Here is a 25,465-nt window from a genome sequence, read left to right on the forward strand (position 1 = left end):
TAAGTTGAAGTGTACACTGTGCGGAAACCGTAGTTTCTTGTGGTAACACGTTTTTAAAAAGTTCTTAAAACGTGTCTGCTGTCATGGTTTTAAAATAGAAAGGCGCGGTGAGGCAGTGCGTGTACGCATCAATACGACCACGAAAGGGGGAGTTCCTTCTTGTAAAAGGCATGCAATCCCTACAAACATTCCCGGTGACTTCAGAACCGAAGAGGTGGTCATATGTACGGGAGAACGACACACGCTCGAACAGCCTACTTTCACTTCGAGGCAACAGCGCTGCAGCTCAGCCCGGGAACCGCTCTGCTGGCCGTGCTATTACCGCGCAGGGAAAACATGAACTATAACAGATGGATTAATACTTATCCGAGATTGGCATAATTTTCTCCACATATCACATTAAACGAAGGCGATTTTTTTTTTTTACTATTATTTTTTAGTTGATAGGTAGCATAGACTAAGTTGCATCCTGTGGAAATCTTACTTGCTCACTATGGACAGATATCTAAGTAGAAAGAGGATATCGTCTTGTTAAATTATACGACTTTCTTGATTGGCTCCCGATAAAAGTGTGACTGCAGCCTCCGCGGCAATTTTGAAAAAGACATTTCGATTACATAATGGACCGTTTTTTTATGATAGTTCTAGTGTTTTTTTCCGTAGCACTTGTGCGAATGTGTGACTGTCAGAAAGAATCAGCAGATGGCATGCAGGATGGTGCAGGCGCCCCAGCGATGTGGGACCAGCTACTGTCTCGAGCGAGAAGCCAAGGTCATTCCATGCGGGGACCCGAGGACTCTGTCACAGCCAAACCATCCAGTGAAAGTTCCCCAGTATCTTCTCACAACGCAGCAGTGGTCACACCACCTCGAGGTGACGGAAGTGCACCTGAAGTGCACCCCGCTCGCATGGCGGGCGAAGCCACACGAGCTCGCGGTGGGGTACGAACACCTAGACAACTGGGCACCCACCAGTCATCACAGGCCAGACCCAGAAGCGGTTCCAGACAGGCTAACAAACACAGTTCATCAAAGACTAGGCGTCTTGTCGGGTAAGAATTTCAGTCAAATGTCTCAATAAAGTGTTACATGTGGATGTTTCCATAGTCCCAGGACATTTCAGTGACGATTGTACAATCGTCTCATTCATGGTGGTGAAATGATGAATGAAATGAGTCTGGTCTCTCCAATCGAATACATGGCAATTACCCGAATGTACTGGAATGGCATAGCAGGACATGAACTTCCTAGATTCAAAATCCAGAGGGTCCCAATTTGGATAGTTCTCTCCTTGTCATCACAACAGTTGTGATGTGTGTTGTGTGTGTGTGTATTGTGTGTGTACTGTGTGTGTGTTTCTCCATACCTAAGCTCTGTTGATCCATCATGTTGCCACCAGCCATGTAGTGGTTCTACCACAGCCTATGGCTGGTGCACATTTGTAAATTCACTTAATGATCAAAAACACCTGTTTCTCCAACGGCCCTCTCTCAATGCTGAAAATCTTTTTCTTAACTCCAAACAGACCCATTGGTTGTTTCCATTCAAGTCCTCTCTTCTTGCTAAAGGGACCCTCCTGCAGCTATAGGCCTGTTCTGAACTACCATGAACCACACTTCTTACACATAGAAGAGAAATGCGTAATAATTAGCCAGGGCGGCAGGAGTTCACCTGTGGCTGTAGACAATAGATGTAAATGAAATGGTATTGAGTATTTCATAACAGCCTAATGCCCCGTGAGAATAACATTATTTATATGGACAATTTATGTGACCACTTTATGAGCAGTGTGAGGATGGTCTGTGATTGGTTCAGCATCTGTTCGAGGATGTGAACACGCTCCCTGGTCTAGAGCATATAGAATACTGTACATCTGTGAAGCCTGTTAAAGAAGCCCTGTCTGAATTGGCCAATTTAGCGTGCCCTGATTTCAACCCCTCCTGTTTGATACTTTTGATCCCGTAGCTGGATCTTATATCTTTGTTGCTTGATTCCAGCACTACAAACACACATGATGATTACTTGTTTGACAGAGCCTTCTCAGCAATGGTCTCCGTCTATCATCAATCTGCTCTATTCTGTTCCATTGTCATCCTTTGAGCTGCAACACTCCTCTGTTCCTCCAGTCCTAACTACACTGTGGGGCCCGTTCCATCTAGAAACACAGCACCCAAACCACAAACATCTTTCTTTTTTCTCTGCAAGAATTCAGAGTTTGGAGTCTGTGTGCCCTACTTAACAATATTTACAGCGTGCAAAGAAAATAACTCAGCTGTATATTGAATCAAACTTGTTTTCTTGCACCACAGGAGAAAGGCCAAAGTTAGTTACACCAGAAGCTCTGTTTCCCAGTCTTGACTGAATAGGGTCCTTTGAGTTTTAAAGCGCATCTTAAGGTGTCGTAAATCTTCAGAGCCATTACCTTGTTGTTATTCACATGTTTCTTTCCACATCTCTCTGAATCATTGGGTTGAATGAATCATGTGCTCCTCGTTAGTACAGTTTGTGCATGACACATTTCCACCCGGACTTCCCTCTACTTACTCATTCACTGGTCTCCAGTGCTGCCCTCGGGGAGGTGAAAGGTCACACTGTATTCCTGTATCCCCGCTCCTGTCAGGGAAAGAACCAGCTGTGCTCCAGCTCTCCTAACAACTGCTAAATCATGGCTTCACTGGGATGTATTTCGATGTACCGTAAAACTAGACACAAATGTGATTCCTGCCATCCACTGTTGTGTTTGTATGCAGGATTGACTCCAGGTCGAGCTTTGCCAAAGTAACATTTGACTTCTGTCAGTGCCATATATTTTCTTACGAAGGAATAGCAGGAGAAGCAGCTTCAGGCAGGATAGTTAAGTACTTCTGTCTTTCACCATAACACCTCCGTCCTCCCATCCTACCAGCCCTCAGTCAGCCTGTGAGTCATCACTCTAATCACACAGCATCTACATGATTCAGACATCCACTTACATGAACATATAGTGAAGAGGTGATGGGGGCGTAGATATATGGCGGCACTTAAGCCGCTGGGGTTTAACGTTGCCTCTAGGTTTCTCCTGTGGTGTGCTGCCTTTTCATGTGTCTCATTGTGCGAAATTGCCCGCTCTGCCCTCCGCCGATTAAAGAATGCGAAGAATGCAGTTATAACCGTTTGAAACTTGTCATCCTTCGTTTAGTCTGATTCATGAATGACCGGGCAGGGTTGTGCTCCGCGGGGTCCACGGGAGGCTCTCTCCCGGAGCCGTCGCTCCTCGGAGACGGACCTGGGAGGCTACACACTCACAGATGGGGTTTCAAGCTACGCCTTGGAAAATGTTATTGGATCAAAACGCAATTACATTTACATTTAGTCATTTAGCAGACGCTCTTATCCAGAGCGACTTACAGTAAGTACAGGGACATTCCCCCGAGGCAAGTAGGGTGAAGTGCCTTGCCCAAGGACACAACGTCATTTTGCACGGCCGGGAATCGAACTGGCAACCTTCTGATTACTAGCCTGCTTCCCTAACCGCTCAGCCACCTGACTCCCAATTCATCTGCAATTACAGATGAACCTCCGAGGTGCCCACATGAAAGGACCTGCCTTCACGATGTCTTTCTGAATCAAATTTGTCCCAAGGAATGTGGGGGGGGGGGGAGACCCTCAAACACTCAGACTATTATGTCTTGAGTTATGTGTCTGAGGGTGCTATGTATTCAGCATGGCGTTGCTGTTGTGAATCCTGGTCACCCGGCCGTCTCTGGAGGAGGGGATCCCTCACTGAAGCGCTCTTCCCAGGGTTTCTTCAGTTCCTTCTCCCTATGAGTTCTCCTGGGAGTTTTGGACATTGTCTTCCTTGAGGGTTTAGGTGCAGTTATGTGGCGTATGTGCAGCCCTCTGTGACGTTTCAGGTGGGAGTCAGGTGGCTGAGCGGTTAGGGAAGCGGCCTGGTAATCAGAAGGTTGCAAGTTCGATTCCCGGCCGTGCCAAATGACGTTGTGTCCTTGGGCAAGGCACTTCACCCTACTTGCCTCGGGGGAATGTCCCTGTACTTACTGTAAGTCGCTCTGGATAAGAGCGTCTGCTAAATGACTAAATGTAAATGTTTCTGTGTTAAAAGAGCCGTATAAAAATGATCAGAGTTTGACGTAGCCGTGCCCTCTCTTTCTCGCAGGGCCAATGTGTGTGGAGGCCAGCAGTGCTGTTCCGGCTGGGCGCAGGCTCCAGGGACGAGTCGCTGCATCAAGCGTAAGTATTCATCTCCAATCATGGATCCTCGGTAAACAATAGTCTCTGTGTCCTGTGGGCTGACCATGCCCTTCCCATTAACGAGGACCATCCGTCCTCTCCAGTAAGAACCTTTTATGGACAAGACTGTAAATATCTTTAGCAGGAGGGGGGCTGGCTGGGGGGAGGGGGGGGGGGGTATAGATCGGTGACAATTATCCAGCTTAAAGAAGAAACAGACATGCTAAGACTTGGAAGGGGAATTTTTCTTGAAGTCTGACTGAACGACGACAAAGTCAGATGCATAATGTCTGCGTTGTGGAAGTGGAAATGTTTTCGGAGTGTTACAGGCTTCATGGTCATGTTTGTCATGCTGAGTTGCGTGTTCCTTTCATTTTGAATCTTAGCGAGGAAATTACCAGTGCTTAGCAGCTGGCTGTCTGACACAAGCTCTTGGTTACGGGTGGAACTGCCCTTTTTTAATACGACCACAGCATTATTGGATGCCTTAACTGCCGTACGATTAAAACCAGAATGGCAGATACCAGCGTGATTTAATAATTGGACACTTTTTAAAGTGCAATTTCGGCAGGATTTTAACAGCGTTAAAGTGTTGCTTTGCTTTTCATTGTAACATTCTTGACATTTGGCAAGTTTTCTTTCAGTAATTTTACTGTTAGATGGTTAACTGTTCAGGAGTCATACTAGTGGGAGCATTTAAATGTTTGTTCAGTGTTGAGAATCCTGCCCTGCTACCCACCTATCACCCCACCCACAGGGAACATCTCAGACAAGGATAAAAAGACAATCACTCGCTCTGTCTCTCCGTCTGCAAACGTTAAAAAGGTTTTCGTTTGTTTTTTTGTTGCAGGATGAAATAACAGGTTTTAAAATAAGCTGTTTTAGAAAGAGTTATCTTTATGTTTTACAAGCACAGAATGTGAAACCCGCACTCCCAACCTGCAGTTCTGTTTTACAACAGCTCACGAAACACATCCCTCCACTTTCTCCCCCTGCTCCAATTCTCTCTCTCTCTCTCTCTCTCTCTCTCTCTCTCTCTCTCTCTCTCTCTCTCTCTCTCTCTCTCTCTCTCTCTCTCTCTCTCTCTCTCTCCCACACATGTCCCACATTGGTTGTTGTTGTTTTGCCACCAGACAGGTCCATAAAATAAGTCACCCAGTCAACTTAGATTACACTACAGACGCCACTGCTGCCTAATGAGGAGCATGCCCCTCCATGCCCCTCCCACCCTCCATGCCCCTCCCACCCTCCATGCCCCTCCCACCCTCCATGCCCCTCCCACCCTCCATGCCCCTCCCACCTCCACACTGACTCCTTTTCTCAAGCCCCACCTAAAGGCACACTTACCAAGGTGTAAATTACATTTAAAACAGAGCTGGAGTTACTAAAATCCAACAGGCAAATATTTACCACCCACCGCAAAGTAGCAGGTCCCTTCTAAAGTGTCCGTCTGACTCACAGAGGAGCTGCTGAGAGGGTCTCAGCATCTGGTCTGCGTTAGGATCCGGGCTCTCACCCAGGCGTGACTGGAGGGCACCTTCAGTTTGGAGAAGCCCACACTGTGAGCCCCGGGGAGGCATGGTGCCAACACAAGCCTGCCCTAGGAGCCCCCTCATGGGAGACCTCCATGGAGATGCACATCCCACCCACCGGTAACCAGTGTGGCCCGTTGGTCGTTCTCTGGGCTCCTCAAGTGAGGCTTGTCCATGCAGAAGAGTAACTCGGGGCGACAGAACGAAAACACGAACCTGCCAACCTACATATCATTGAAAACATGTTGTTGGTTCATTACATCCAGGAAATCCTAGGAGAAGGAATTGAATGAATGCCTCATATTAAATCCATCAGTTGCACCTTTTACCCCTGAACGGTGGATTGAATGTCTTGGTGTAAGGATGAGATATCTCAGCAGGCAGGCCGGAAAGAGTCACGACAATTATAAAAGGGTTGACTCGGTTTTATTAGCTCGACGTCGGATCATGCCACCAATCCACAACAGAGTGGCTAGCATGAGTGAAGACTCTCTCTTACAAGTGCTTAAATACAGTATCTGGACATGTTCAAACATAGAATGCACAGAATCGCTTCCTTAACGGGTCTTCAGTGGTCAGTACACTGATACACTAGAACGTTCAGCAGGTGAAGTGGTCGTTAATCACATAAGCCCTATTTGTACATGATTTTCCTTACTGTCTCCCCACTGTCTGGACTGCATGCTATATTCTGCTCAGAGGGGGCCTCGCTGCATGACCTCTTGACCTTACAGAGACACAAGCTGTACATGTACCCAGAAACTCTGCCTTACACTTGGAAAATAAGGTTGCTTTGTAAATCCTCCTTGTTGAATCAGGTTGAGGTCAGAGGTCAGGTTGAGGTCCGAGCACATGTAACAGGAACAGGTTGGTGGGTCTGAGAGAATGCTACATGGTGTAGGAGTGGGGCTGAGTTTGGGTCTGGGTCTGAGTCTGGGGCTGGTTCTGGGTCTGAGTCTGGGGCTGAGTCTGGGGCTGGGTCTGGGTCTGGGGCTGAGTCTGGGGCTGAGTCTGGGGCTGAGTCTGGGGCTGGTTCTGGGGCTGAGTCTGGGGCTGGGTCTGGGGCTGGTTCTGGGGCTGAGTCTGAGTCTGGGGCTGGTTCTGGGTCTGAGTCTGGGGCTGGTTCTGGGGCTGAGTCTGGGGCTGGTTCTGGGGCTGGTTCTGGGGCTGAGTCTGGGGCTGGGTCTGAGTCTGGGGCTGTCTGGGGCTGAGTCTGGGGCTGGGTCTGGGGCTGAGTCTGGGGCTGAGTCTGGGGCTGAGTCTGGGGCTGAGTCTGGGTCTGGGGCTGAGTCTGGGGCTGGGGTTCAGTTGTCGGATTTAGAGGACATCGAGAAGGATTTAACTGGTTTGGAATGTACAGACTGTTGTGAGCCTGACTTGCCTAGGACCAGGCCTAGGACCAGGCAGACTGTTGTGAGCCTGACTTGCAGAGCGGCTAGTCCTGCCTGGTCAACCCTAGGACCAGGCCTAGGACCAGGCCTAGGACCAGGCCTAGGACCAGGCCTAGGACCAGGCCTAGGACCAGGCCTAGGACCAGGCCTAGGACCAGGCCTAGGACCAGGCCTAGGACAAGGCCTAGGACAAGGCCTAGGACCAGGCAGACTGTTGTGAGCCTAACTTGCAGAGCGGCTAGTCCTGCCTGGTCCTAGGCCCTAGAGGCTTGGCGTGTTTTCTGCATTGTTGTAAACTCTGGGAGATGGTCCACAGACGTGCTTCTTAATACAAGTCGCATCTGTCAAAAGTTTGGATGTTATGCACTGGCGCGCTCAACAATAACAAGAAATTAAACCTTCTTTGTTGGTAATTGCCTCGACGTGTAACCTCATCTTATTAACTGGTACTACTTTTATGAGTACAAAGTGATTTTGTGACCAAGTTGTCCACAATAAATTTGTATCCGACTTTGAACCCTATCTTTGAACATCCTGTCAGCATGGTCTTGTCAGCCATTGGTTGCCTTTCTATGTGAAGCTGTTTTGATTGGTCTAAGCCATAAAGTGGAGACAGGTGTTCCATCTTTTACTGGACTGGACTTATTTACAGGCCGAACCCCTACAGAGCTGAGAAGGTGCATCTGGTATTTGGGTCATTCTCTATCTGCAGTAACATTTCCAGATTTACATCTGTTCCCCAACACGAGAGGAGCTGTCACTGAGATCTAGAGAGGCAGGATATCCATATACAGCCTTGTTTGGCTGATAAGACAGTCAGAAAGACAGGCAGGCAGGCAGGCAGGCAGGCAGGCAGGCAGGCAGGCAGGCAGAAATACATAATCCCAAACATAAATCCTGTTCATAGTTGGCCTAAGCTTAATCACATCGACTAAACATATAATTGTGATGAAACTGAAATTACTGGTTGATAAATAGTTGTACTTGTGCCAATTTAATCAAAGGAGACATCAAAGTAATGGAGGATATTGCTAAGAAATAGGACATGATAGATGGCATTAGTTCTCTCTTTTGGAAGTATTTTGATCACTTTCAGTATTTTAATTGATCGTTGGAGAACTATCGAAGCATCAATAAGCAAGTCAGTGACTCACCAGCAAGTCAGTGAGTCGTTAAATGAGACAGAAATGGTTAGCAAGGGGAAGGCAGCACACCTTGGTGAACAATAACCACCACGAAAAGCAGAACATTGGATTACTGGAATTCCTTTGCTTTGTATCATAAATATCCCCAGAGACCTGTTTCCAAAATAGCCAAGTCCCCTTGCAGTTAACCTCAATCAAAAGAGACTATTAGTTACATGTCTAAATGTGATTGGCACCTGATTAAACAGACAAACACATTCATTCAGGACAGTAACAAAACATTAGCTACAGTACCAGGCATACGCTGGTAGTGTTTTATATATTGTATTATATTATTAAATTATTCTGTAGTATTAGTCTCATTGTAATTGTCAGTTTAAAAAGGTCATAATTGGTTTAAGAATCTGTCAAAAGTGTGTCCTTCCTCACATCTCTATCCTCTGTGGCCTGGCTGGGTTATCCTCTGTGTACTGATCAACAGCAACCTCAATACTGGCCTGGCTCGGTTAACAACTGTATCTGGGAAACCAGGTAGCACACATACAGTATCTGATGCGAGCCTTGAGCTTAATGAGCTCTCAAATATCCTGTTATGGTGTTTGTTTTTGGTTCACTAGCTTTCATTCCCTCCACCTATCAAAGCTGGCATTTAGAGACTTGTGCTTCTACTGTATACACTCGGGACTTGGCAAGCCTAGATTAAAAAGATGAACTCGCTCTGGCAGGACAGAGGTCCGTGTTGTCCTTGCTGCCAGGGTCACTATGCATCAGTGTCGTCAGCATTGCGATCGCTTCTCCTCCAGACATGGTCTCCTTGTTAATTGGATTAATGACATGGTCTGCCGCACACGGAGAGAGATTAGGTCTGAATGTCGAAGGCCTTTCACTGGATGGAGGATCCCCACCGCGCTGGCTGGCTCACTCTGACCGCCCTACACCGGAACAGCCGATTGGTCAGCGTCCAAGACTCAAGTAGGTTTGTCCAGTTATTGTAGTTCTTACTTGCTTCGGCGTATCTAATGGAGTGGGGAATATTATCCTGCGCTAAATGTGGCGTGCGTGAGTGAAAACCATCCATGACCTTGTGGTCTTGGGGACTTTTTAGTTCTGTATCTAAATGCGACCCCCCCCCACGGTCGCCCGCGGAGACGGCAGATGAAAGGTGCGACTCTCGCAAAGAGAGATGAAGTTGCTTTCAGCCTCTTAAGCAGCCTTTGACTGACTGAGTGAAACGTGATAGAAAAAGAGTCCTGATTTCCTTCCAGATTTTCTTGGCCTGCTGTGCTGTTCTGTCCAGGCCCCCCTAACCCTAAAATAACTCCCTGTGGAAAAAAGTCTGCCTCTCTTTATTTCTCCCTCTCTTTTCAAATATAAATTTCCTGCATAGAATGTTTTTTTAATTCCATCACATCCTCACCGATGTTTGAGCAAGAGAAAAGCCTTCCAATGTGGTATCGAGTATGTTTTGTTAAAAGACTTTCGCTTTCAGCCCAACATTTGGCAGTGACCTCATTCTACAGAACATGAATTGGATGTGTGGAGACCCGAGTTGTGAGAATAAAACACTGAAATTATAACTTTACAGAGCGAGATGTCACTTCTGACTGTAATCAGTGTCCGGCCTGTTATTCTTCACCAGCATGTTCTGATCACGAACATTTAGTTTGGCCCCTGAACGTATCTCATAGTTTGGCCTGTAATTGTAAACCACGATAGACTGTGTGAAATAACCGTCATCTTGATCATCTTACAGGCTTTGTTACTCTTCTGATCAGTTTTATATATATATATACACATCCTGTTTGACTCATTTGAGTCTTGTCTGTTTGTCTCTACATTTACATCAGACCCTGAGAGGAGAGTGACGTCCACGTTAGTCTTCTGTACCTCTTGTGTGAACCCTCAGAGGTACATGCAGTGGGGTGGTGACACCACGGAGCAGGAAGGAGCTTATCTTATGGTTGGTGTTAGAGGCAAGGAGCTCACAACCATGTTTGGTGTGAAACAAAAACCAGTTTGAATCTGCTTTCACTCTCTACCACCTGCTCAGTACCTCAGTACCTCAGTACCTCAGCACCTCAGCACCTCAGCACCTCAGCACCTCAGCACCTCAGTACCTCAGCACCTCAGCACCTCAGCACCTCAGCACCTCAGCACCTCAGTACCTCAGCACCTCAGCACCTCAGCACCTCAGCACCTCAGCACCTCAGCACCTCAGTACCTCAGCACCTCAGCACCTCAGCACCTCAGCACCTCAGCACCTCAGCACCTCAGCACCTCAGTACCTCAGCACCTCAGCACCTCAGCACCTCAGTACCTCAGCACCTCAGTACCTCAGCACCTCAGCACCTCAGTACCTCAGTACCTCAGTACCTCAGCAACTCAGCACCTCAGCACCTCAGCACCTCAGCACCTCAGCACCTCAGCACCTCAGCACCTCAGCACCTCAGCACCTCAGTACCTCAGTACCTCAGCACCTCCCACTTACATGTGGAAGCGTTTAAACCAGCACCGTAGAACCATCACCAGAAACGTACTGTAAATTCATTCATTTCTTGAAATGAATACATTCAAGTCGCATTTGCCTTATATCTCTGTTGCCATTTTGGATGTTTTATCTGAAATTCAGCACAGCTCCCTATATTGTTGATAAACTTCTTACGGTGCAGTTTGATTTCTGTGTTTCCATGGCTGCCACTGGGTCTGACGTTGTTCCAGTGATTCCATGGAACTTGGCCAGTCTCTCATCCTTATCAAGACTGAATCTGCTGTCAGCTGGTCACCTGTATGGGCATTTCATTGGGAGAAGGGATTTTTTATAGTCCGTAAAGTTGTTTGAAGAGCATGCGATGCTATATACATTAGCTTTATGGAAGAGTTAGATATATATTTTGAAAGATGTGGAGAGCCAATATTCTGTGGAAAATGTGCCCCTTTAGGTCTTCTCATCTAGATAGCTTTGAAATGACCCAATATCCCATTTATTCATTCATTCATTCATGTCCCCAAAGGGCAGTTGGTTCTGCAGCAAGACCAGCGTACAGACAAAACTGTTTATGGCATACATAAAAAAAATATACCATACAAGACAATAGTCTCTGAAATTACCCAATATCAGTTGGGAGAGGGAAAGCGTTGATCAGGGAGAGAACAAAATAAAAAAGAGCTGTATTATTTACGTCAAGATAAAAACGACTCCCCCCCTCCTGCCCCTGATAAGGCCTATGCCTAGAAACCATCACTTTTTACAAGTGCAGAGGAAGCTCTTTAAAACGGTTAGCTCTCTGGTGACGTCGTTCAGTCAGGGGTGAAGTGGTTTTCACCCAGACAGCCGTGTCGCCCTCCTCTGCTTGACTTGAAGAAGCAAGGGGTCACACAGTCCACAGTCCAGGGGCATAACTCTCTCTGGCAGCCTGGAGAGCTTTACAGGCCATTAGACAGATCCTGTAATCAATACACACACCCTCGTCTGAGAGCCCATCATTACCTCCAGGGCTGTGCTGCTTGCGTTCGCTCTGTCTTCCCAAACCAGGAGTGCTGCCGGCTCCTCTACAGCTGCTGTCTGTTCCTAGGTGGCAATTGGCCTTCCTTCGGTCTGCCACATGTTTTTCTAATTGCTACCATGGATGATCGCATGGTGAGAAATGAATTACTGCAGCGGCTCCTGACGTCTTGACGTCTTCCTGCCGATGACAAGTCGAGGCTCCGCTGCTGGTCTGTGGACTGGCTGCGTGCTGTGGGAGCCGGTGTTTGCGCTGGGTCTCTGGGGAGAGGAGCAGCAGTCGTCTGGTCATGGGAAGCTGGAGGTGCACAGCCTTCTCTAACGACCGTGGCTGTTCCTGCTTCTCCCGGCACCCTGAGATGTAACTCTGTCAGGGACCTGTCATTGGTAGCTCTCCCCAGAGCTGAGCAATGACAGGCTTGATTGACAGTCCTACACGGCCCTACTCTGCAGCACTAAACAGTAAACACCTTTCCACAGCCACTCTCTCTCGTGCAGACCTCTGGCTTGTCGGGGCAACACGTAGCCAGTCATATATCACACTGGCTCCCGCTCCGGACCCATATGGAACCTGTTGTGGCGTTCTCCAGGGGAAGGGGGGGTTGTGGGTGTTGGGGAGCACAGGGCTCACAAAGGTAGCTTTACACATGCGGGGCGTGGCCGGGCGGGTCCGGGCTCATCCCCCCACACCACCTCAGTATGGGGCTCATTAAAACCTGAACGAGGCAGACCGGGGGGGCCATAGAAAGCAGGATATACTGCGGCTAAAAGTAACGTACACAATGTCATGGGTCAACCGCAGGTTAACCCAATCCCTCCATCAGGAGGTGGGGGGGGGGTGGGGGGGAAAGGCTCCAACTACTGTATTAGGTAAAAACACACACACTGGGACTCAACGAGAGCATGGATGTGAAATACACACCTCCATTTTGTGAAACATTACCTCTACAGACTACACCGCTGAAGAGACGCTGGAGCCGCAGTCAGTATGGAGCTGCCTGCCCCTGCTGGTTCTAATTAGACGCAAGCAGCACGGAGCGTGCTGGAGGTCTGAGTCAGAGGCGATCCAGAACCGCTGGTTCACTTTCTCAAAACGAAGCGCTGGATGAAAGCCACACCTCAACACGAGAGGAAACTATTATCTGAAACTATTCTGAAACTATTACCATCCAGAAGCGATTGGATTAATAATGTTCAATCGCTTCTTCCTTCTGTCAGAGAGAACTTCCGGAGAAATGCCTTAAGGGTTGCTTGTTTCCACCTGAGTTGATGGGTGCACTTTAACGCTCATTTCCTCGTGATATCGTTCTTACCCCTCTTAAACTGGCAACACTTGACCCATGTAACAGCTTTAGACAGTCCCTGACCCTTAAAGACAGAATATTTCACCCCTGAAAATCTAGAATCCCAAAAGCTTTTAAAACATTTTTTATCATGACCATTTAGTTGCTCATGGTTTTTCAAAAAGGCTGTTTATATTTCAGATTTTAGATGCCTTTTGCAGTTTGGATTCTGAGCAGGGTTAGAAGTTTCCTTTGAACTATTGTTCTCTGTTTCAATTTTCTCTGTGAAAGGATTTGATGGACGGTTGGCTGTGAGGACTATGGTCCTCTCCTCCTAAGCCCTGGTCTTCCGGACAGCACTGTCGTCCTAAATCTCATAATGACACATAATCTCTTCAACCTGAGGAGAAAGAAGCCCTTCTGATTATCACAATTAAGCCCGTCGTTATTGATATTATTTCCAAAATGTCCAATATCAAGTTATCTGAGGCAGGATTGTTTTACCTGTGAAGGGAAATGGGGAGATCTCCTTTTTTTTTTATACGTGTTTGAGTTATGTCAAATATTTGGTTTCAAATTGCCCCTATCTGAATGAGGGGATTGTAAAAGTTTGATGGGTTGTATTACTGTTAGTTGGAGAGAGCGGGCAAATCTCTAGTGGATAGTAATAGACTGGAGACAAGCGCTCGGTTGGAAATGGGAGCCTGGTGGATAATGGAGGCCCTCCTCATCTCCACACATCGTCAGACTTTAACAGGGAACCGGGGCCCACTGGGGCCCACTGGGGCAATTCTGAATACTACTTACCTAATAAAGGTGCAGGGTTACTTTAATATGCAGACATGTTTTCAACATGCCTCTACACATTTTGTCATAAACTCTTATGGTTTAAAATATAATCCATTTCCAGCTCTGTTTTAAAGGAGGACTGATTGCTGAGTTTCTCCCTACTGCTCCTCTCTCAGTTCCTCCCTACTGCTCCTCTCTCAGTTTCTCCCTACTGCTCCTCTCTCAGTTCCTCCCTACTGCTCCTCTCTCAGTTCCTCCCTACTGCTCCTCTCTCAGTTCCTCCCTACTGCTCCTCTCTCAGTTCCTCCCTACTGCTCCTCTCTCTCAGTTCCTCCCTACTGCTCCTCTCTCAGTTCCTCCCTACTGCTCCTCTCTCAGTTCCTCCCTACTGCTCCTCTCTCTCAGTTCCTCCCTACTGCTCCTCCCTCTCAGTTCCTCCCTACTGCTCCTCTCTCAGTTCCTCCCTACTGCTCCTCCCTCTCAGTTCCTCCCTACTGCTCCTCTCTCAGTTCCTCCATACTGCTCCTCTCTCAGTTCCTCCCTACTGCTCCTCTCTCTCAGTTCCTCCCTACTGCTCCTCTCTCAGTTCCTCCCTACTGCTCCTCTCTCAGTTCCTCCCTACTGCTCCTCTCTCAGTTCCTCCCTACTGCTCCTCTCTCAGTTCCTCCCTACTGCTCCTCTCTCTCAGTTCCTCCCTACTGCTTCTCCCTCTCAGTTCCTCCCTACTGCTCCTCTCTCAGTTCCTCCCTACTGGTCCTCTCTCAGTTCCTCCCTACTGCTCCTCTCTCAGTTCCTCCCTACTGCTCCTCTCTCTCAGTTCCTCCCTACTGCTCCTCTCTCAGTTCCTCCCTACTGCTCCTCTCTCAGTTCCTCCCTACTGCTCCTCCCTCTCAGTTCCTCCCTACTGCTCCTCTCTCAGTTCCTCCCTACTGCTCCTCTCTCAGTTCCTCCCTACTGCTCCTCTCTCTCAGTTCCTCCCTACTGCTCCTCTCTCAGTTCCTCCCTACTGCTCCTCTCTCAGTTCCTCCCTACTGCTCCTCCCTCTCAGTTCCTCCCTACTGCTCCTCTCTCAGTTCCTCCCTACTGCTCCTCTCTCAGTTCCTCCCTACTGCTCCTCTTTCTCAGTTCCTCCCTACTGCTCCTCCCTCTCAGTTCCTCCCTACTGCTCCTCTCTCAGTTCCTCCCTACTGCTCCTCTCTCAGTTCCTACCTACTGCTCCTCTCTCAGTTCCTCCCTACTGCTCCTCTCTCTCAGTTCCTCCCTACTGCTCCTCTCTCAGTTCCTCCCTACTGCTCCTCTCTCAGTTCCTCCTTACTGCTCCTCCCTCTCAGTTCCTCCCTACTGCTCCTCTCTCAGTTCCTCCCTACTGCTCCTCTCTCAGTTCCTCCCTACTGCTCCTCTCTCTCAGTTCCTCCCTACTGCTCCTCTCTCAGTTCCTCCCTACTGCTCCTCTCTCAGTTCCTCCCTACTGCTCCTCCCTCTCAGTTCCTCCCTACTGCTCCTCTCTCAGTTCCTCCCTACTGCTCCTCTCTCAGTTCCTCCCTACTGCTCCTCTCTCAGTTTTCAGAGAACCTTCCAGTGAGATGGGTTGAAGGTACAAAGTTCAGCAGGACAATGGTGTTTATTGATAACCAAGCTGGAAGATGTTTTAAGTGACTGAAGTAGTTGTTTTTGTGCGTTAAATTTACTGTGGACAATGTCTACCAGATGATTTTAGATCTGGATATCCAGGTTCAGACTAAGCGTCCCAGCTGATTGGACATGGAGCTAACCTGTCTGTCAGCAGTCTTCTTAATTAAGGACAAAACGACCCGTGCCAGGAATGTTTCCTATTTCTATTATTCCTTTTCAAATGAATTCTTATTTTATTATGATTCCCCCAATGCAATAATTACACCACATTTTGTGAAATGGATGGAATGTGAGGCAATTAGTTTTAATGAGGTGCAAGACAAATCTGAACGACAGCAATTACAGTGACAGGGAAGTGTTGAGCAGGGCAGAGGAAAGGCCTGGGGGCGGGGGCGAGGCAGGCGCTGCCAGGGTCCATGTGGAACGCATGGCAGAGTCAGAGGAACAGAGTCAGTGACCTGCCGCCTCCATTGTCACTGCATGGAATGTGTGTTTGTAAGGTGACACAACTGAATCACTGTTGTCCAACAAAACCTAACAGGGTCACAGGGTCACAGCACCCTCCCTGATGGGCATCGATCATCCTGCGCTTCGCTGGTCAGAACATTCTCCAGGATGAATGGATTCAATCTGGACTATGACGCTTGCTTTCTGTCATTCGTTTGCCTGAACCCTCCATCATGATGTCAGTGAGTTATTGGAACTGTTTGATTCAACACTCTTGAGGCAGAACAGACCCGGGCTAGCAGGCAGTGGATCCTAGCCAGCCCAAAGTCTAGTTAGTGGATGATATATTTAACTTTGCCAAATCAAGCCTGAGTACTTCTTATTTTATCCCATGGTGGAAAACTCGATTCACAGACTAAGTTATATGAGTCCACTCCTACATTTCCTCAACAGTGTACACTTCATCAGAGAAAGCTTCACTTTCCTCCATGCTGTTAAAAGTAAATGTTCTAGCAAATGAGTGAGTGAATATGCCTCACCAAAAACCACAAGAATATGGTCTTGGTTCATGTTCGGTTCCCAAACGGTTCCTTTTGTCATCACACTGTGGATTGACTGTTTGTCATTCCTACTTTTTAAATAATCCTCATGTTCAAACATGATGTTGGCACTGAATCCCAAACCGCTTGGCTTAGTTGGGTTTCTACATGGGAATCCGATCATTGTTGGACTACAATTAAAGAACAAAGCTGTAGAACTGTAGATTATTATAGAGCCCAGTGATGCTTTCCCCAGAAGGACCAGAGACTACAGTAGACTCTGCTCCTACAGACCACAGTAAACTCTGCTCCTACAGACCACAGTAGACTCTGATCCTACAGACCACAGTAGACTCTGCTCCTACAGACTGGACCTCCAAGCAGCACCCTGACAGCAGGAGGGCTCCTAGACAGCAGCCACAGGGTCCCTGAGACCACCAGCTCTCTCGCTAACCACACTCAGAGCCTGGCAGCAGGCTGCCCCCAGGCCCCAGGTCCCTTGCTGTCCACAGCATCTGTGTCAACAGCATTCCAGCCCTGTTGACAGAGCCCCGCTGTTTCCTTTAGCCCCAGAGACGAGTGACCTGATTTACTGTTTGAGGACAGTGTCATAAATCCTCAAGTGCCATCCAGCATATATGTTTGTGTCGCGAAACGGAGAGGTGGTTTGGTGCGCACCCTGAGGACTGTTGAGCTAGCTGGGGAACGGCAGGACAGTAGGATGGGTTCATCTCTGTGGAATCACATCAACACTCGAACTGTACTTGCAGACAATTGACAAATATTGGGACGTCAAACCGTCTGTTTGTACAGTAAAGCCTCTCTCTGTTTGTTTTTCAAATACAGTGTAAATCTGCCCAAAGCCTTTCCATATATGAAGTTGTAAGGCATTTACAGTTGGACCGGGGAATCCAGTTTCCAGCTCCCTCTCTTTTAGGGTCTGGTTTTATTACCTTTTTAAGCTGTTTGTCCGCCTAACTGTAACTGCACACAGCAGATTCTAAATCAGTGACGAAAGGTATTTCTAGAAAACCCCATCAGAACGCCAGGGTCCGAACGCCAGCTGCTCTAGCAGAACCGCCAGAGAGCTGGAGCAGGCCTCGCCCCAGACAGAAACCTGATAAGGGTAAACTGGAAGTGATCACATACAACCTAAACAGGGTTGTTAAGTACTCGGGTGAAATCAAACATGACAGTCTCTCCAGGCTTTTACTAGCAGAGAGCTGGAGTCAAATCATGAGCAGTGACAACCAGCTAATAGTCCCAGGATTGAACCTCTGCAAGGGTTCTGAGATCACGTCGACCATGTCTGAGGCTGCTCCTTCCTGTTCCAACATGACCCGAACGATGTTCTCTCTCTCCCTCCCCCTCTCTCTCTCTGCTCCCCCCAGCTGACTGCCAGCCCCCCTGCCAGAACCGGGGCTCCTGCAGCAGGCCCCAAACCTGCGTGTGTCGCTCGGGCTTCCAGGGCAGCCGCTGTGAGGAGGTGGCCCCAGAGCAGGTGTACATCCACTCAGGTGGGGCCCTAAGGCGGGTGGAGCCAGGAGCCAACCCCTTCCAGAGAGACCAGCCTCGGAGGAGAGCCCAGGACAGGCAGGCTGGAGACCATCAGGGCCCCGGGGCCCACACGCCCAGACCAGCCACCACCAAACAGCCTCTCCACGCTGTGTAAGTCTCACACACACCCAGGCCCTCTGGGGTCTCTGTTTAACTGCTCAACATACGCAAAGAGCTAGCCGTACTTTTGGTTGTAGACTTGGTTTTCGTCTCTCAACAAACATTTGATTGCAAAAAGACATATGTAAAGAGCTGTGTCCAGATTATATCACAAGATAAGTCCTCCATTTCTACACGTACCACATGGAGAAAGAGGATTTGTAGATTCTGAAATCAGAATAATGGACTTTTGCCTGGTTCTTAGCATTCGATGAGGTTCATACTTGTGTCTGACATGGTGAAGAATGGGGCGACTGTTTCCAGCCCAGGACTCAGTTTGTGTGTTTGATCTGTAATGAATATTGATGCTGGTGCTCCATCACTGACAAGCTTTTTCTTTTAAACATTATCAGTGAGCACAGAACAGGGTTCAAACCTGCTATGCCATTTCTTTTGATCTATGATGGCGCTTTGACATGCTGGCATGGCAACCTTTGGCAGTTCTGAAACATTTTTTTGGTCCGATCTCATGGCACGGTGATATACATCTTAATTTGAGCGTGGAATTCTTTTTTTCCCAGTGAAACTTGGACCCCAACAACGTTTCTGACGTATGTCTTGATAGTGGTGCTTTTCATTTCCACATGAAAATTCATGTATGTGCATCTGAGCTTCTCTTTTCTGCTTGTGCATAATTTCACGTCAGCTAAACGTTCTTGATGTCTCTATAAGCCTGTTCTTGGGTGGGGAGTTAGTATTTGTGTTGGAAAAGAAATTGCATCCATTAGTTACAAAACAGTCTGCCACACTTCACTGAATGCGCTTTGAAGTCCTTGCAAATACAAATACTGTATACAGAGCTGTTCATGTGCAGGTACAGAACAGTCAACACTCATTATAAAGGTAAGTATCACTACAGGTATTTCTGTGTATGTTTTTCCATGTTAAATCCAAGCAGATGATCAGATCCGTATGTTGTATTGATGCTTAATTCAACTAAGCAGAAGAGAAACAAGGTAACCTACCACACGGCTCCAGGGGCGAGACCTCACGCTAGCAAGACCATGAAGATCAACATGTAGAAGGAATGAAAACAAGTCATGATTTACCAGGCAGCGAAGAGGCAGTAACTATTGCCTTTAGTTATGAAACTGGAGAACTGATTTGAATGAATGATGTATTTTCTTTGGGTTGATGTAACCCTATGACATTTTTAGCTCGTAATATGACTCGCTAGACTGGAGTCACAGTGACTGGTGTTGTGCATAGCGTGAGTCCTAACTAGCCTCTCCTCTGACAGCCTCTCAGCCCCCCCCTGAAGCCCTGTAATCAGGCGGCTGAACGAACCAGGACTCCTGGCTTTGACATCCTTATTTTGTTCCAATCCCTTTGGAATTGACACAGGGAACAACCCTACTCACCTTTTTCCTTTAGGCTGTTTTTAGTTTGTTACTAAGCTTGAGAGTCACTGCCAAAGTCTTTGATTAAGGCTGGTTCTAATTTCGGAGCAAAGATGCTGAAAGGTATTAATTGCTTGTTTCCGTGGAATGTGAGGGTAGGTTTATCTTGTCAAATGTTTTGGAGGGAAGCCCAACATGTTTCGCAGTCTTGCCCTGGTTGTATTAAGTGATATAATTTGTTAAACCACTGAGGTCATCCTTCAGTTTCAGCCAGTGTGTCATCTGGGTAATATCTGTTTGTGAAACCTTCAAAATGCTTTCGATTGCAGTTGACATTTATGGTTCAGTACATCCTAATTGCGAGGCTCTTGCATAGTTATATCACCCTGTGTTTCCGCTTGTGTTTTGGGATTATGTTGGCAAAGCCAGGCCCATAGCAGTAGTACCTCTCAGTAAAGCAAATGTTTTGGCAGATGGGTTATTGAATTGCTTTACTCTGTGAATTTTTGCATGCCTTGTTTTTACAGTCCTGATAAATCTTTGGTTTGTAGCTAATGACGGCCTTGTGTCGAAAGTGCACAGTTGCTCTTCATGTTTGGTCTGTGATATGGACTCGGAGGACATGTTTGGGCTGTGAGTCACGGATCTGCAGTGCGATGCTGCCCGTCTGACACGACTGCAGACAGGACGCGAGGCTGAGTCACCCGCTGCCCTGGGATGAGCCGGCTGGGCTGGCAGCATGTCGGAGCTGACTAACACGTCTCAGCAGATGCTCTCTAATCCGGAGATGATTCCCTCGTACCCAGAACCCTATCCCTCTCCAAAGCCCTTCTCAAACCGCTCCAGCCATAAACGACCTTCAGATGCAAACCCTCCCTTTCAGAGACGAGCCAGGGCCACAGCGAAGACAGAAACTGAATCCTTCTGAGAGAAGGGCAGATGTTTAGAGAAGGGCAGATGTTTGGGGTGCTGAACACGCCCTCAGAACTGTGGTCTGTGTTGGTCTTGGCTGACTGTGTGAAGCAGATTCTTGTACATGTATGTACAGACTGTGTACTGGTGGACTGTTGTGTTTTCTCCTGTGTGCTAGCACCCAGGGGGATCTTGGAGAGGTGTAGACCAGCTGTATCTGAACGCAGCGAGACGCACTGTGTCTCATACATCAGGCTGTGGGCAGACTGCTCAAGCTACAAGTGATTTATCGGGGCAGACTCCCGTAGCTACAAGTGATTCATCATGCTGTGGGCAGACTGCTCTAGCTACAAGTGCAGGAGCAACCAGAGGTCAGAGAGAGAGAGAGGGAGAGAGAGAGAGACGGAGAGAGAGAGAGACAGAGAGAGAGAGAGAGACGGAGAGAGAGAGCACTGCCAATCCCAAATGAACAAGTGAGGAGACAGGAGTGGCAGATCACCTTCAGCGTCCCGCTACCCTCCCGCTTCTGGGGAACACAAGCAACAGCACACACCGAGCACCAGCGCAGGTCTCTTCTCCTCTCTCTCCTGCCCTCAACCTGTCCACTCTCCCGCTCCTCCTCCCCATCCCCCTCCTCCTCCTCCACTTCCTTCTCCTCTCTGGTCCAGGGAAGGTGTGAGGTATGTCTGGGAAACACATTTGGGTCGTTACGCCAGTAGCACCTTGTTACTGGCTCCTGCCTCTGTTGCCTGGTGGATCGGGCCAAGAAACGGGGGCATTTTGTGACGGTTCCAGGAGTGAGGGAGAGAGGGGGGAGCTGGTCTGGGCCGGACCGGAGGGTTTGGCCGGAGGAGAGGAGGGGTCGAGGGGTCGTCAGTCTGGCAGAGAGAGGGAGAGGGCCAGAGTGCGGAGCGCCTGCTGTCCTGTCTTGCCAGTTGGCCTCCCTGTGAACAGTAATGAAACCCCTCTGTGTACATAGCGTCAGCAGCAGATGGGGAACTCATACAGTCTACTGTAGTTTGTGAAGTGGTTTGTCAACACTTGGGAATATCCTAGATGGTTTGCTAGACATTCCAGTTCAGCAGGTGGGGACTATCGCAGCACTTAACTCAACATACATTTACATTTACATTTACATTTAGCAGACGCTCTTATCCAGAGCGACTTACAGTAAGTACAGGGACATTCTCCCCGAGGCAAGTAGGGTGAAGTGCCTTGCCCAAGGACACAACGTCAGTTGGCATGACCGGGAATCGAACTGGCAACCTTCGGATTACTAGATTCCCTCACCACTCAGCCACCTGACTCCCAGCATGCCTGTGTAGGGGCTTCTGGAGCCAGGTGCATTCTGCTTTTTTAGATGAGTCATCAAACAGAGAAGAAGCTGTCATGATGTTAGAAGTTCAGTGTTACCTTGCTCCACCATACTATGTTTTTTCTCTCCAGTTAGCATAGGGAAATGTTGAAAGGTGTGCAACCTGTTGCCATGGCTTTCAGCAGGTGGAAGGATCCAGTTGTCACGGGGATGGACGTGCAGTAAACCTTTCCTCGTATATCAAATACGTAATTGCTTCTCCAGCGGGTTGCTGAGAGATAGACCACTCAGTCTCCTTCTCCAGTGTGAGATATACTGGACCATTAGTCATGAGTGCATGACGGGGCATGAGAGCCTTCTGGGGCTTGTGTGGTTCAGCCTGGTCTCCATCCTCTCTGATCACAGCTGAACCAGGAGACTCTCATATCCACTGGATGATCCCACCAGGAAGAGCTCTGCATCGGGACATCTGACTCGCAGAGCGCTCACACAGCACAACTCTTCCCAGAGAGACCCAACATAATCCCACTAGTGAACCAAAACCTGGGAGTTGGAACATGCAAATGTTAGTGGGAGCTCCAGAGAGCTCCAGAGAGATCACATGTTGTTGAGGAGCTGCGTGGTCACGCCACCCCAGCGGGATCCTACTGTAAAGTGCATCCAGCTCTGTCGCAGAGGAGGATGTTATTGTAGTGGATCCGCTGCTGACTGAATAATCCAGCTGAATGAATCCAACACATTTATGAGTGACAGGCTGGTCCTAAAACAAGCTGTGATGGACAAAACATATGAGAAAGGTTCCTTCAAGTCTGAGATCTGTCACTGTATCCTACTCTGTAACCCTCTACTGTAACCCTCCTCTACACATCATCCTCTCTCCTCTACCCCTCATCCTCTCCTCTCCTCTACCCCTCATCCTCTCCTCTACACATAATCCTCTCCTCCACACATCATCCTCTCTCCTCCACCCCTCATCCTCTCCTCTACACATCATCCACTCTCCTCCACCCCTCATCCTCTCCTCTACACATCATCCTCTCTGCTCTACCCCTCATCCACACCCTTCAACCCCTCACCCTCTCCTGTTACTCTCCTTGCCACCCTTTGCCCTTCCCCTCCCCATCCTTACCAGCCTCCACCTGGGTCTGTCCATCCAGAGGCTGGCTTGACCCAGTCTGTCCCCTGGGTCTCTGGGTCCCACTCATGATCCAGCATGAGCACATCCATACACGGCTGCCAGATGGCTCCAGTGATCCCCCACAGGCTCCTGTTCTCCCTCATGAGGCCTGGAGCTCTCCTGTGGGTCTGGATCGTGAGAGGACTGTACCTGCCCGAGCCAACTCCTGGCGGTCACAGTCAGTCTGTCAGTCGCTCTTTATGAGAGGCCAGAGACGAGCCCTCCCTCCTTCCATCCTCTCATCCCTCCATCCTCTCATCATCCCTTTATCCTCTCTCCTTCCCAGCCCAGCTGGATCCGAGATATGGCATTGAGGACGCATTCCCCTCCTCCCCTGGGCCCTCTCTCCCTCTCCCCTATCTCTCTCTCTCTCTCCTCCTCTCTCCTCCCCTCTCTCTCTTTCTCTCTCTCTCTCCTCTCTCTCTCATCCTTCTCTCTATGTATCTCTCTCTCTCACACACACACATGTTCTCTCACCCTCTCCCTTCCTTCCCTCCCTCCCTTCCTGTGACATCAGCCTTATACAGGAAATGGAGCAGAGGCAAAGCAGGATGTGTGTTCAACAAGGCTGTCATCCCTCCAAAGGTGATTTCTTTCTGAGCTCCCCGGTTACGTAATCACACATGCCCAGATCAGCCCATCCCCTCCTCCTCCACCACGCAGGATGCAGTGGGCCTGGCACCAGGACTGGGAACAGAAACCTCCAGCCTCCAGCCTCCAGCCTCTACTCATCAGTCCGAGGAAGCCTAAAGTTTCAACTGCGTTCTTACCGTTTCACCACCCACCCTTCAACCGCTTTCAGTGGGGCTGCAGGCAGCTCACTCAGTCAGTCTGATCTGCTGATATATCAAGGACGCACCGAGGACAAGCTGCCTAGTCATGTGCTTGGAATGAGCCTTAAGTGGATGATGGGGATGTGTAGCATGCTTCCACAGAGGCTGTTTCCCCCACACTACCCCCACGTGAGGCTGGGTGACTAAGAGGCCCAGCGCCTGTGAGGCTTGTTGACTCTTGGCTTCACACCCCCCCACACACCCCCCAGCTGTCAGAGGGAGCTGTGGTCAGCCTGGGGCTCCTCCACGTTAATCACCCAGCGTCCGATGCTCCAGATAGACCACCTCATGACGTCCTCCTGAACACACTACACCTGTCACAAGCCTTTGATGTGACAGGGACTGTGTATCATGACTGCTTAGACTTGTAGTAGGAAACGGTTGTAACGAAAGCAGCAGATGTGGAGGGGTTCGTGCCAGCAGTTATACAGTCCGTCTTTCAAAACGGGATATTAAAACTAAAATCCGAGGCTGAAATCCACCACTCAAATTTTCTTTGACTTCAGGGAGTACATTCAGAATGGCAAACCACAAAGTAGCTCTCGAATTCTCTTGACGCTTTCAACTCCTGTCTTATCTGGACTCTTATCAGCAAACAGTTACTGAAAACTCTCTGTTTCTCTGGCTGAGAGAGTTCTCATCCCACCTGGCAGTCTGGTTTACTAATCACCTAGACTCTTCCCTCTGTCTGTCTCCTCTCCCTCTGCCAGGAGAGAGGAAAAGAGAAGAAGAGAGGGGAAGAGAGGGGAAGAGAGAGGGAGAGAGGGGAAGAGAGAGGGGAAGAGAGGGATAGAGGGAGAGAGGGGAAGAGAGGGGGAGAGAGGGGAGGAGAGAAGGAGAGAAAGGGAGAGAAAGGAAGAGAGAGGAAGAGAGGGAAAGAGAGAGGAAGCTCTGGGGGAATGCGGGCTCGCGAGGCAGGGAAGTGTGAAGTCATACGGTTGTCTTGTGCTCCTGCTTTCCTGTTGCAGTTTCATGTCTTCCCTTTAATCTGTGCAAGAATAATGTATGGTGGCTGTGATAATTGGTTTTCCTGGTGTGTGTGTGAGTGAGTGTGTGCGAGTGTGTCTGTGTGAGTGAACTTGAGCGAGCTCTGGGAGAGCGTGAGCGGTGTGTGTGAGTGTGTGTGTGAGTGAACTCGATGGAGCCCTGGGAGAGCGTGAGGGAGGAACCGGGGGATGTGTGCCATGTGTGCTGAGGCTATCAACTTGACCTTTGACCTGACCCCTGCTCTGGACGAGCACTCTCACTTGTGATACGGATGGAGGAGGGCTTTCCGGAGCACAAGGGACATCCTCTGTCCAGGTTTGGCAGAGAGAGGCCTTTGTTTCGCCCTGCTAACGCCGGATTATTGAATGTCAACATGGCTAAGACTGCAGACTCAGCTATGAGGGCGAGAGTGTCCTCACGTGAACCACTGGTGAGCTGGGGCAGGGGGGTCCTGGGGCAGGGGGGTTCTGGGGCAGGGGGGTTCTGGGGCAGGGGGGTTCTGGGGCAGGGGGGTTCTGGGGCAGGGGGGGGGCCTGGGGGATGAGGGGGGGCATGGTTGGGGGGGGGGGGAGTACATACTGGCCGCCATGAGGAGAATGAAAACAGACATGGCTTTGGTATAGTTTAATTGAAGTTGGTGGTGAAGGTTCTTATTACATGACACTGCACATACCACGATATGCCACAGTTAATCCA

The 25,465-nt window shown here is 48.9% G+C and overlaps 1 protein-coding gene across 1 annotated transcript in view; it reads left to right on the forward strand.

Annotated features, from left to right (window-relative positions):
• The first annotated feature begins 214 nt into the window (after positions 1-214).
• LOC134026683 (latent-transforming growth factor beta-binding protein 2-like) overlaps positions 215-25,465 on the forward strand; it is a 68,108-nt gene continuing 42,857 nt past the window's right edge. The window contains exons 1-3 of the mRNA XM_062469576.1: positions 215-1,051; positions 4,156-4,229; positions 17,881-18,157. Of these exons, the coding sequence (XP_062325560.1) occupies positions 621-1,051; positions 4,156-4,229; positions 17,881-18,157 (782 nt within the window). The 5' untranslated portion in view covers positions 215-620. The remainder of the gene's footprint in view (positions 1,052-4,155; positions 4,230-17,880; positions 18,158-25,465) is intronic.

Source organism: Osmerus eperlanus, chromosome 9, assembly GCF_963692335.1.
Source record: "Osmerus eperlanus chromosome 9, fOsmEpe2.1, whole genome shotgun sequence".
Classification (NCBI taxonomy): Eukaryota; Metazoa; Chordata; class Actinopteri; order Osmeriformes; family Osmeridae; genus Osmerus; species Osmerus eperlanus.